The 11767-nt window shown below is 66.8% G+C and overlaps 1 protein-coding gene across 4 annotated transcripts in view; it reads right to left on the bottom strand.

Annotated features, from left to right (window-relative positions):
• Positions 1-1586: 1586 nt before the first annotated feature.
• The window catches only part of DOK7 (docking protein 7), a 32614-nt gene continuing 22433 nt past the window's right edge, over positions 1587-11767 (bottom strand). For all 4 annotated transcript variants that reach the window (XM_045528468.1, XM_045528466.1, XM_045528467.1 and 1 more), the window contains 5 exons: positions 10408-10527; positions 8674-9401; positions 5027-5069; positions 2627-2779; positions 1587-2329 (listed from right to left, as the gene is read on the bottom strand). In XM_045528468.1, coding sequence (XP_045384424.1) covers positions 2193-2329; positions 2627-2779; positions 5027-5069; positions 8674-9401; positions 10408-10527 — 1181 coding nt within the window. In that variant the 3' untranslated portion in view covers positions 1587-2192. The remainder of the gene's footprint in view (positions 2330-2626; positions 2780-5026; positions 5070-8673; positions 9402-10407; positions 10528-11767) is intronic.

Genomic DNA, 11767 nt, shown 5'->3' with positions numbered 1-11767 from the left:
CCAGCATTGGAGGGTCGGGTGAGGACGGGCAGGGCCCCCCGTGAGCTGGCAGCTGTCCTGAGCTCAGGCCCTGTCTGTGCTGGCAGGAGCATCCCGCTCCCTGAGGTCTGGTCTGGATGTGGCAGCTGGTCCCTGATGCTCCAGTCTCCTGTGGCACGGGCACCAGGAGGGACATGGGCACTGGGAAGGGTGGGCAGAGGCTCCTGGTCTGACAAAGGGGGACGAAGGGAAAGAGGAGGAGGGACAGGGCGGCTGGGGGTGATGAGTGGGACACACAGCCAAGGGGAGGTCAGGTCTGGGGGCCAGGTACATTGAGGGGCCCTGTGCAGACTCAGGTTGGACTCCAGGGTCCCCGGGGCCTCCTGGTGGCCACACTGGCCCATGTGCTCCACTTCGGGACTAGGGCAGCTTTGCAGGGATGACTGTCAGCTCGTCAGGCACTAGTCCAATCCCGCTCTGGCCTCGAGCGGTTGCCCTGAGCTGAGGGGCATGGCCCGTCTACCACCTGCTTGGTCCCACGGTGGTGGTGCACGTGCACTGGGTGCAGCCTCCCGAGCACGTGCTGCTGGGGGTCTGGCTCGGACCCCTGCCCTCTGGCTTCCCACAGCAGCTGCCCCGGGCCACGTCAGTCCTCTTCTGGTGGATGTTTCCCCAGGAGGTGACTTGGCCACCCCATGGTGCAGTGTGGCTGAAGTCATGCCCAGTCACGCCCGGGTCTGGGCTCCTAACCTTCCCCTTATAGACTCGCGAGCCCCTTTTGTCATCACAGACAAGCAGTTGGTTCCACTTTGTGCAAACTCCAGCCAGCCATGGTGCAGCAAGGGCCGGGCTGTGCACCCCAAGTTGTACATCTCAGCTGGTGCTTGTGGCCTGGTTGGGGCGTGGACATCAGAGCTCTCTCCCACCTGGCGGGGCCCTGACACCATTGTAGCCCTGGACTGGGACGTGGCCATGCCTTGCCCCACCCCCACTTACAGCTTTAAAGAAACTCTTGCCAGGGGGGTGGTAATGGGGGGCCTTCTAGGCTGAGCCTGGCCCCACCCATGGCTGCTGGGATAGTCCCAGGGCCTTTGCGCTTGAGGCCGGTGACATCTGCCCTGGCCCTGGCTGGCTCAGGCTTGGCCCTGCCTCCCGTCTCCTGGGCTCCAGGGCACCCCCAACAGTCACCTGGGGGCCTGGCATTCTGGGATTGGCCCACCTGAGGGTCCCCAGGGCAGAGCCGTGCCAGCCGCTCGTGATCCCCAGGACAGGCTGACCGCAGCCCCACGGGACCCTCAGTGGGCTTTAGCGGAGGGAGAGGGAAGGCAGGGCTGTGGGTGGAGCCCCCACTGACACATCCCATCAGCCCTCTGAGCCGTGAAAAGGCCACGTCACTGCCCAAACCCAGGATGCCGTCTGGTGCAAGTGCACATGAGACTGACCCGGTGCCACCAAGGGTGCAGCTGTGCCAGCCTGGCCCTGAGCCCCTCCCCAGTGTCAGGATGTGGGCTGTGTCCAGGGGTGGAAACTGCAGGGGCAGGGGCGGTGGGAATAATACACTTTGCCAAAAGTAGAATAGTAACAATTTTACACTATTTACACGGCTTCCTGTAACGGGTCCCAAGAAGTGTTGCGGTTGGCCAAGCTCAGACTCAGCAGCGCTGGTGGCCAGCAGGTGCGGGCAGTCCTGCCTGGGCTCCCTGGCGGTGCTGTTCCCGGGCACAGGGCAGCGGGTGGCCCAGGAGGTGGGTGCGCTGGAGTGTGGCGGAGATGGCGCTGCAGGGTGGTGGTGAAGGGGTGCAGACAGTGGGCAGGGGCGCGGGCTCCTCCCACGGCAGGGGCTGTGCCGCCACTGTTTGGGGGTGAGCATTATGCGAGGACACGGCTGTCATCGTGCAGTCATCTCCTCCGGGGCGAGAGGGCAGTTTGCATCCCAGGCTGTGGAAACAGGGCTCCCAAACTGAGATGCACATCAGGGAGCAGGGCCTTGAGGGCAACCTGAGGCCCACAGTGACAGGTTCAGGCCAAGGGAAGAGTCAGCTGGGCACCAGCAAGGCGGGGGCTGGGCAGGAGGAGAGAAGCCCCTCTGCAAGGCTCTCACCGCTGGAATGAGCTGAGGGGCCCCAGAGCCTCGCCTGGCCCGCACCCCCCACCACTGCGGCCCCTCGGGACAACAGGCGTGGCCAGCCTGGACAGTCCCGCCGTGGCAGGTGTCACTGTGCAGCTCCCTTCCTCCTCTGCTCCAGCTCGGACAGCCGCTCCTCCCGGGCCTGTGCGTGCTGGGCCCCGACCCTCTGCGCCGTCTCGGTGGCTGTGATGTCAATCTGGGCGTAGCGGGAGGTGCCGGCCCCTGAAAGCAGCCGAGGGTGAGCCTCACACCGCAGCCCTGCACCACCTGGCCAGGGCCGTGCTCCCACCCAATATGATACCACCCCTGCAGCCAGCCGGGCAGCCCTGGGAGATGCCCGAGTAGGGACTGGGGTGGGGCAACACCCTCAGGACATGTGGCCTGGCCAGCTATGAGTTTGGAAACTTCACCCGCTTGGCAAGAGGAAGGACTTCCTGGCCGAGGGCTCTTCCAGTGCCAGGGCTCAAGGCCCCGGGGCTGTGGGTCCCAGCAATCCCGTCGGGCCTGTGCTGGACACACCTCGGATCCCCGAGCCGGCCTCCTGGAGCTCCAGGCCCACGTAGTGCGGCTGCCTCCTGGACGAGGGGCTGACGGGGATGTTCGCGTAGGTAGGCCCCTCGCCGTGCGGCCTCTCCGGCCCTGGGCTGTCCGCAGCCACCGGCCCCGGGGCTCCTGTGGGGAGAGGGACTGCGCTGAGCCCGCCCCTCCCCGCCCAGCCCCTTCCTCCCACCCTCCGCCTCTCCTGGGCCTCCCGGCTCCCCTGCTGTCCTGGACCACCCATCTTTGGCCCAGCACTGCCCCATCCTGAGACCACCCACTGCCACCTGCCTGGCCCACACACGCAGGAGGCTTCTGGAAGGAGCTGTGCTCCACCCACCGCACACGCCTCTGCCTGCTGCCATCACTGGCCCCCCAGGGGCCCCCAAGGCCCACTCTTCTTGGGGCAGGACAGAGGAGGGCCCCTTGTGCCGGGCTGAACAGGCTCGAGGGGGGTGTGGGGCTTCCAGCAGTGGCACCAAGTGCCCAGGCCCGCGTGGCCTGGTCCCCACTTCAGAGCTCACGGCTCAGAGCCTGTGCTGGCCACGGGTGACGCAGAGCTAGGACCTGCAACAAGGAGGCCAGGGTCCCTGTCCCTCCACCCTGGTGTGCTCTGGGCCAGACAGCAGGACGAGCAGGGAAGAGATCCCACCCTGAGACCCCAGAGTAGAGAACCGAGGGTGGCGGAGCAGGACCCCTGTGCCTGGCTCAGCAAGGACAGACTGAGTGTTCCAATCCCCAGAAAATCTCTGCTCCGAGGCAAGGGATTCCCGTAAATCTGCAGCATTTGTACCACACAGAAGCCACAGGAAAAGAAAACCTCCTCCCACGAGGCCCTGCAGGTGGGTGGAGGGAGAGCGGGTGCCCACCACGGTGCGTACAGGCCTCACCTGGCCCGAGCCTGCACCTCCCACAGCCTGTCCCCATGGGCTCCACGCATACGTCCCCACCCTGTTCCAGGCCCAGGCAGGCCCTGTCACACAGGGGGTCGAACACAGACCTCTGCCAAGTAACCAGAACAGCAGGCAGAGGTGCCCGGGGAGCCGCTGGGCCAGGAGGCAGGGAAGGCAGCGGTGCACAGGGCCTTGGAGAGCTGGGGAGGGCGTCGGGGCCGGGGGGGTGAGCCTGGGAAGGAGGCCAGGTGGGCCCAGGGGTCTCTGAAGGCCAAGAAGGGGAGCCAGGGCCCCCAGATCACATGGGTGGACACGGCCCCTGCGGCATGGCACTTTGCTTTAGCATTGGATCCGTATTTTCCAAGATCCCTGGGATGGGTGGGTTGGAGGGGAGAGGGTAGGAACAGGAAGGAGCATGAGGCCTGAGCACAGGGAGAGGAGACAGAAGGTTCTGGACCACCCAGCACCACCCAGAGTCGCAGGGTGGGCAGGACGGGGCTCAGGACGAGCCCTTCTCGCTCCTCACTGGCCTGCCACGGGCTCCCCCGTCCCGGCTGAGGCTCTCCCTCCGGCCACCCGCCCGAGAGCCTCTGGCTGCCCTCCCCCTGCTTTAATCTTCTCGTGAGCATTGTTTGTGCTGCCTCAAGTACTTTCTGGAACAAAGCAGAGGAGGGGACACTGCATCCTGGCCTTTCTGTGTCCCCTCTCCCAGGAGCCCCGCCCTGGGCTGACAGACACCACCGAACCCACCAAGGTCAGACTCATCTCTGTCCCCTGCCAGCCCCGCTGCACCCACGGCCCCACCTCCCAAGGGCCTGGGGAACAGGGCCAGTCGCCAGGGAAGAGGGATTAGGGGCTCTGAGGCCCCAGCTGGCCCCTCACCCCACCCGCCTGCCCGAGGCCGGCCTCCCTGACCTCCCGCCTCCCCCAGCCTCAGGGCCTCCCCAGCTTCACTCTGACAGCTCGGCTTCTCCGAGGAGTCCCTGGAGGGACCCTGAGCCTTCCCACCCAGAACCAAACCTGCGCTAGCAATGGCCAATGCCCCTGCCCCCGGCTGAGTCCCCAGGCCGCCCCACCTGCCACCACAGGCTTCCACCCCGGCTGCCCACCCCACACCATGGCTCGCCGAGCACGCGGCTGCACCTCCCAGCCGGCGGGCCCAGCCCCAGCCCCGACTCTGCCCTGCCCACAGTGCAGCCCTCCCGGGCACAGGGCCAGGCTTGGGGACCCACTGCCCCAAGGCTGTGTCTCCTGACCTTTTCACCGTTGTCCAGTGGCCCACTGCCACTAACAGCAGGGGCTCCTGAGGCAGGCCACATGGCTGCCCCCCGGTATACATCTTGGCTGGGACTTGGTCCTGCCATCCACTGCCACCTGCCGTCCACTGCCATTGCGCCTCTGGCCAGAACTTTTGACTGTAACCTCCCACCCTGACTCCCATGTCCCTGTCCCGAGCTGGGTGGGCACCGGGCTCCAAAGCAGGTCCTACCTGAATGTGTCATCTCCAGTCCAGGGGGTGAGGCAGCTGCTCCCTAGACCAAAGAAACCCCGTGTCAGTGCATCCATCAGACTGCCCCTCATCCAGCTCCTGGGGCCCCCAAGAACCAGGACGCTCAACCCAAGGGTGACACAGGTCAGGGGACCTGGGCCACCCACAGGGAGACCAGCCTGCAATCCCCGACTCCTCCTCCTGCAGGGCCCTTGGCCCCCGTGCCCCAGTCTCCAGGCTGCCCTCCAGCCCCGACCACCGGCCCGGCAGCGGCTCCCGGCAACAGCCCAGGGAAAGCTGGAGGCCTCGGGTGTCAGGACAGACACGTTCTGGGCAAACCGGGGCCCCCAGGCCCAATCTAGCCCCACCGATTTTTGCCAATACAGTTTTATTGGAACACGGCCACACTGCTCCTTGTGTTGTCCGGGCTGCACACCAGAGCTGAGTGGCCGCGATGCAGGGCGCATGGTCCCCGATGGCCGTGTTTACCTTCTGGCCCTTCAGTGCGCCGGCCCTGCGCTAAGCAGCTCGTGGGAGCATCCAGCCCGTGGTCCCCATGGGCAAACCCCACTTGGGAGGCCCCAGGTAAGATGAGCAATGTCCCCCCAGACTGCAGGTGCCGTAGAGCCCCGGGGAGGAAGGAGCCCAGGACAGACTCTGCAGGTGGAGGGGAGGGGGGACGGTGGCCCCCTGCCCCCCAGCCAGGAGGAAATGGAGGCTGAGGCAGCCTGGGGCTGCGAACACGCCAGACCGATCAGAAAGGGCCTGTGGCAGGTGCCCAGAATGCCCTAGCAGCCACTGCCCTTCTAGGGCCTCTGAGGTCGGGGACACTGTGGCCTTGGGCAGGGGCAGGGTCTGGAAACAAGGCTCGCACCCGGCACTGGTCCAGGCCAGACTCAAGGGGCTGGGCCCCTCAGGGATGCCCTGAGCAAGCTGGGCTGGTCCAACCATGTCACCTTTGGTAACAGAGCTCCCGGGGGGCGGGGGGCTTAGGGACTTGGGCAGGGCAGGCGGCAGCCCTTGGGACACCTCCTGAGGCCATCACACACACAGGCCTCCCAGGGCACCACGGGGGCAGGTGTCAGCCACCTGCCCTGGGAGCCCCTCTGCAAGCAGGGGCTGATTCCTGCTGCTCAGCCACCCGCGATGGCCCCTGCTGGGGGCCCACTCTGCAGCTGCGGGTAAAACCCACATGCTGGGCATGGCGAATGCAAGGAGTGAAGAAAGCAGACGCAGATCCACCCTGTTCTCCAAACCTGGGCATGGCCAGGTGGGGGCCCGAGGCAGGGGGACAAAGAAATGGAACCAGTGTCTGCCCATCTGTTGTCCTGGCCCCACGGGGGAGCCCCTGCCCTGTGAGCCACCCACCCCGGGGCCCAGCCTGAGACCCTGGGCTGCTGTAGCAGGCAGTGGATAGCGCCGGAGGCCGGGGGCCCACCCGTGAGCACATCAGGAGCAGAAGAGACAGAGGCCAGTGCCCCCACTACACCCTGGAGGCCCCGCCAGCCCCACCAGGCCCCATGACCCTGTCCCACACCCTGGGCCATCATGGGGTCCCACAGGAGATGCACGGACCACAGCAGCCCCCAAGAGGCCACAGTGGCCCTCTCCTGCAGGCCCAACCCTCCTCTGAGTGTGCCCTTCATGTCCCCAGCCCAGCCCCCACCAGCCCAGGTCCTGGCCTCAACCCCAAGGCCCTGGCGGCCTGGCTTCAACCTTGCCCTCCTGCCCACGCTCCAGGCAGCCCTTCCCCAAAGTCCCCACCTTCACTGCAGCCGGCGAAACCCAAGTCCACAGCCAGGATGCCCACGCAAGGAGGTGACAGGCAGCTCGCCCCTCAGGCCTCCCCGCCTTAATGGGGAAGTGCTCACAGCGGGCCTCAGTCTGCTGGTGTGGGAGGGACGCCTGCCCCCCGAGCCAGCGTGGGCAGGGGACCCTGGAGCACATCAGGGCTCTGGCGGGAGCAGGGGCTGGCTGCCAGGCCTGAGGAGCTGCAGCCTCGTCTATTTTGCAACCAGACTGAGTCCGCCACCTCCGCACAGACAATGCACCTGTGCAGCACAGCCAGTGAGGCAGGGGCTGTTGTCCCATGTACAGAAGAGGAAACTGAGGCTCAGAGAGGGTAGAGACCTGCGGGGGCCGCCCAGCCAGCAGGTGGGGGATGTGGGCACCAAAGCCTGCCCTTCCCACGCAGTGCTGTCCGGGAGCCCAGCCCAAAGCCCCCTTGCAGTCGGGCCCCCAGAAGTGCAAACGGCGGGGCCGGAGGGAGCTCGGGCGCAGAGCCAGCCCCTCAATGGCCCAGAGGCCGAGTGTCCCGCTCACCTGAACGTGGGCAGCCCTGTGCCTGAGCCCAAGGGACCACCGAGGACCTCACTGTGGCCTCCAGGAAACTGGCAGCACACACACGACCACACGCACCACACACATCACAAGCATCACACGCATCACACGCACGTCCCGCCCTGTGGCGTCCACCTCCCCACACTCAGCCCCAAGGCCGACGAGGCCTCACACCGCTCTCTGCGACCCAAAGGCTGAGGGGCAGGCCCAGTGGCAGGCCCAGCGGGAGGGCTGGCCAGACGGAAGAGCACAAGGCGGTAAGAAAAGAACGTTTTATTTCCAGCCTGAGAATGTTTTGTTACAAACAGCGTCAGATCTTGGAAACGAGAAAGAGCTATGTCGTTGGCCAACGGTGAAGGTACAGAGACGGTGACAGGGAGGCGTAGAGCCCCTGGATCAGGGCCGGTTCCCGACGGCAGGAGACAGAGCCGGGCAGGGAGCCCGGCGTGGGTGGACACAGGCCACACGGGCCCAGCTCAGGCCGGCGACCAGGGCAGGGCTTGGAGTCTCCCAACGCCAGTGCAGCCCTTGGAGCCCGGCGTCCCCACCACTTCCTGACCCCCGGGAGCACGCCGGGCAGGATCCTCTGGCCACTGGCCAGGACGAGCGTGGGTCAGACTGAAGAAGGCGGGCTGCTCTGGGGACACTGCCCCCCCTGGAGCCCTCCAGGGGCTCAGGAAGGGGCTGGTGAGGGGACGGTGGGGTCTGAGCCCCAGAGACGCAGACCCCGCAAGCCATAGAGCCTCCTGAGCTTCAGTTTCCTCCCCATAGATGGGGCCGGCCGTGCCCACCTGTGGGAGCCGCGATCGTGGAGTGCAGGAGTCGGAGCTGCCGCGCGTAGCTTAGTTTTTAGTGGGTGGTGTGACTGTGCACTATGGAGGGGACAGGGTGGGATGTGAGAGTCAGTTGCCCCCCGAGGGGCTGATAGGCAGGAGGTCCACAAGGCCAGGCAGTGGGGCCCCAGTCCTCAGCACCCCCACATGTGGCATGAGCTAGTGGAGACACTGCGCCCACCTGTGCCCCCGGCACCTGACAAGGAGCAGAGAAGCAGGGCCCTGGGGCTCTGCCAGTCCTGGCCTGCAGCTCAGAGCCCACCAGCCGGAGCCCACCTCCGCTACTCGGCCCCTCCACTGGTGGCCACAGGGAGGACGGCCCTAGGGTGGTCACCCCCCCAGGCCTGTGCCCCAGCACACAGAGCACCCCCTCTGCAAGGAGCGGCGCCACCTCCTCTCCCATCCAGAGGGACAGAATCCAGCCCCTGTGCAGCGGCAGGGCCTGCTCTTCGGCTCTCAGGGAGGGGGGTTTACCTTGAGTCCTCCACAGACCGGACATGCCGAAAAGAAAGCTGGAGGGGGCCCCGCGCGGGTTCCGCCTGCTCCCCCGAGCTCCGCGGGGGCTGGGCTGGGCAGTGAGGCCTCGCTGCCCGGGGCACCCTCTGTCGCCTGTCCCTGCCGTCTCGCACTCAGCCAGCCGGAGGGACACCCGGCGGACGTCTGGCCGCCCGAGTCCCCGGCCGCACTGTCGTCAGGGCCACCCTGCGCGGCCGGGCTCTGGTCCCTGGGGGCCTGGCGCAGGCTGCGGGGCGTGTCGTAGTGGGGCCGCAGGGCCGTGGGCACCTGGTACTCAGCCGCCCCGGGAGGGCAGGCGCACAGTCCGGGCTCCGGCGCCCCGGCCGCTGGCGGCAGGCTGAGCAGCGAGCCGAACTCGTCGCCGGCGCGCCACACGTCCAGGCTGCTGCCCGCGTAGGAGGAGAAGCTGCCCGAGTAGGAAGAGTGGCTGCCCGTGGCGATGCCGCTGTCCGAGGAGCTCTGGCGGCCGACCTCCTGCAGCTGCCGCGGCCGAAGCGGCTTGGGGGGCGGCCTCAAGGCACCCAACGCAGCCTCCCCCGGGGCCTGGGCCGCCGCCAGCCCGGACCCCTCCTGCGACATGCTGGCGGAGGACGAGGACTGCTCTGGCCATGCAGTGAGCCGACTGCTGGCGCTGACGTCCGAGTGGCTGGCCTCCGAGGATGAGCTGGACACGCTGCGGTCGTCCCCTGAGACAGAGCAGAGAGCTGGGGCCACTGCGGGGGCCGGGGGTGGTCAGGGCAGAACTGACCCCTGGGAGCCCCATGTGTCAGCTAGTCACCACCCAGTGACAGCTTGCCCCACCCCTCCCGGCCCCTCCCTCCCAGGGGCTGGACAGCACCCCGCCTCTGGCCCACTCCACCCTCCCTCACCAGCTCCCTGTAGAAAGCCCAGGCCCTTCTGCTCCCTGCCCCTCTGCCCCTCCTTGTCCCAGCGTCCTCTCCACCTGCGCCTCTGCCACCGGGGGCCCTGCAGCCGGGGTCTCCCTAAAACATGGATGGGACCCCCTTCCCTTTCCTTCCAGTCCCTCTGTCCCGAGGCCTCCAGACCCGGCTCCTGGGTTCCCCCACCCTTCTCCCCACTCTGTGTCCAGATTTCCTGACCACCTTCCAGTCCCATGACCCCGCTCTCTCAGCAAGAGGGAGAGGGAATGAATGAGTGAATGAACAGAAGACAAAAATGAGTGAATGAATGAACAGGCTGAAGAATAATGAATGAACAGGGAGGGAGGAAGGGAGGAATGAATGAATGAGCAGGTGGGGAGGAAGGAGTGAGTGAGCAGGAGGGGAGGAAGGAATGAGTGAGCAGGAGGGGAGGAATGAATGAGTGAGCAGGAGGGGAGGCAGGAGTGAGTGAGCAGAAGGGGAGGAAGGAGTGAGTGAGCAGGAGGGGAGGAAGGAGTGAGTGAGCAGGAGGGGAGGAATGAATGAGTGAGCAGGAGGGGAGGCAGGAGTGAATGAGCAGAAGGGGAGGAAGGAGTGAGTGAGCAGGAGGGGAGGAATGAGTGAGTGAGCAGGAGGGGAGGAAGGAGTGAGTGAGCAGGAGGGGAGGAAGGAGTGAGTGAGCAGGAGGGGAGGAATGAATGAATGAGCGGAGGGGAGGCAGGAGTGAATGAGCGGCAGGTGCTGTACAAGCCTGCTCTCCAGCTGGGAGGTGTGGAGCGAGGTCCCCAGCTCAGCAGTGGCCTGGCCCTACCTGCACTGCCCGGCCGGCCCGCGGGCGGGAGGAGACTGAGCCGCTTCTCCAGCTGCAGGGCTTCCAGGGCCTCCTGGGCCACACGCTCCTCCGAGGCCGAGGGCCCCCCGGGGCTCGGGTCTGCGCAGAGAGAAGGGTCAGCGGAGGAGGAGGCCCCCACCTCAGTCCTTGGCCTCGTGCTGCCTGGGACATACATCCTGGGGGCCCAGTGCCATCAGGGCCCACGTGCCCTGGCCGTGCCCCACCATGGTGGTCCGTGGTGGCATGTCTGGAGCCCTGGCTCCTCCCCACACCGCAGCCCCAGCTGCTGGACCCGCATTCAGGCGCCCAAGCCACCCCCATGCAGGCCCCACCCACCCAGCCTGGGTCCCCGTGCCCCTTCCTCACCCCAGGAAGCTCCCCCCAGAGACCCCCACACCCACTCTGCTGCCCAGGCCCCTGCCTCACCCCCTGCACGGGCAGCCGCAGCCCCCCGGAGAGGTTTCCCTGCAGGAAGCCACAGGGCCCCCCAAAGGAGCAACCGACCCTCCAGCCCAGAGTAGCCTCCAGGAAACCCCTCAGGGCAGGAGGCTCCCTGGTCAGCGCCTGCTGCCATCGGCTCCTCCAGCCCCGTCAAGCTCCTGTGCCCGCCCAAGGGGCAGGCAGCCAGACCCACTGTCCCCCAAATCTAGGAGCAGCGGCAACACGAAACGCTCCCATCAAGTCCTGGCGCACAGAGGCTGGCAAGTCCAGCCCGCAGCCCGGGGCACCAGCTGGGAGCCTGGCCGGGCAGAAGGGAGGCAGGAGCCCGAGGGTGCGAGTTCGAGAGGAAGGCAGAGAAAACGTGCCGCTCCCTCCCTCCCTGGGCTGCACCTGTCCAGGCTGAAAAGGCTGTGTCCCTGACGCGCCATCATCCTTCCACTCTCCCCTCAGGCCACATGGGCGCCTCACCCCCAGCCCACCGCTCTGCCTACCCTGGGGGCCCCACTGGGTCACTCCAGCTGCTGACCCTGCAGCCCAGGGTCTGTGCAGCACTGCCAGGGACAGGGATCCGGGTGGCACAAGCCTCTCTCTTCCGTCCCCTCTGCCTGGGAGGGACGAAAGGCGATGGTGGCCACGGCCCAGCCGGCTCAGGCCTGGTCCCTCCCGACCCAGCACCCCACAGCCCTGGACGCCTCAGACACGCCCCGCTGTGTGAGAGGACGGCAGGCGCCACTCGCGGCACCTGGGCAGCCAGGGCCACCAGGTGCCTGTGACCCAAGCCCTGTGGATGCTCATGGCAGGCCAGTCCCAAGGCTGACGCCCTGCAGGGAGGATGGACAGTGCCCCTGGGAGACACCAGTGTCAGGACACAGGACACCCTCCTGGCCGTTTCTTGTCC

The sequence above is a fragment of the Lemur catta genome, chromosome 17, assembly GCF_020740605.2.
Source record: "Lemur catta isolate mLemCat1 chromosome 17, mLemCat1.pri, whole genome shotgun sequence".
Taxonomy (NCBI): Eukaryota; Metazoa; Chordata; class Mammalia; order Primates; family Lemuridae; genus Lemur; species Lemur catta.
Note: the sequence above shows the minus strand (reverse complement) of the source record. Positions and strands in the feature narration are given on the sequence as shown.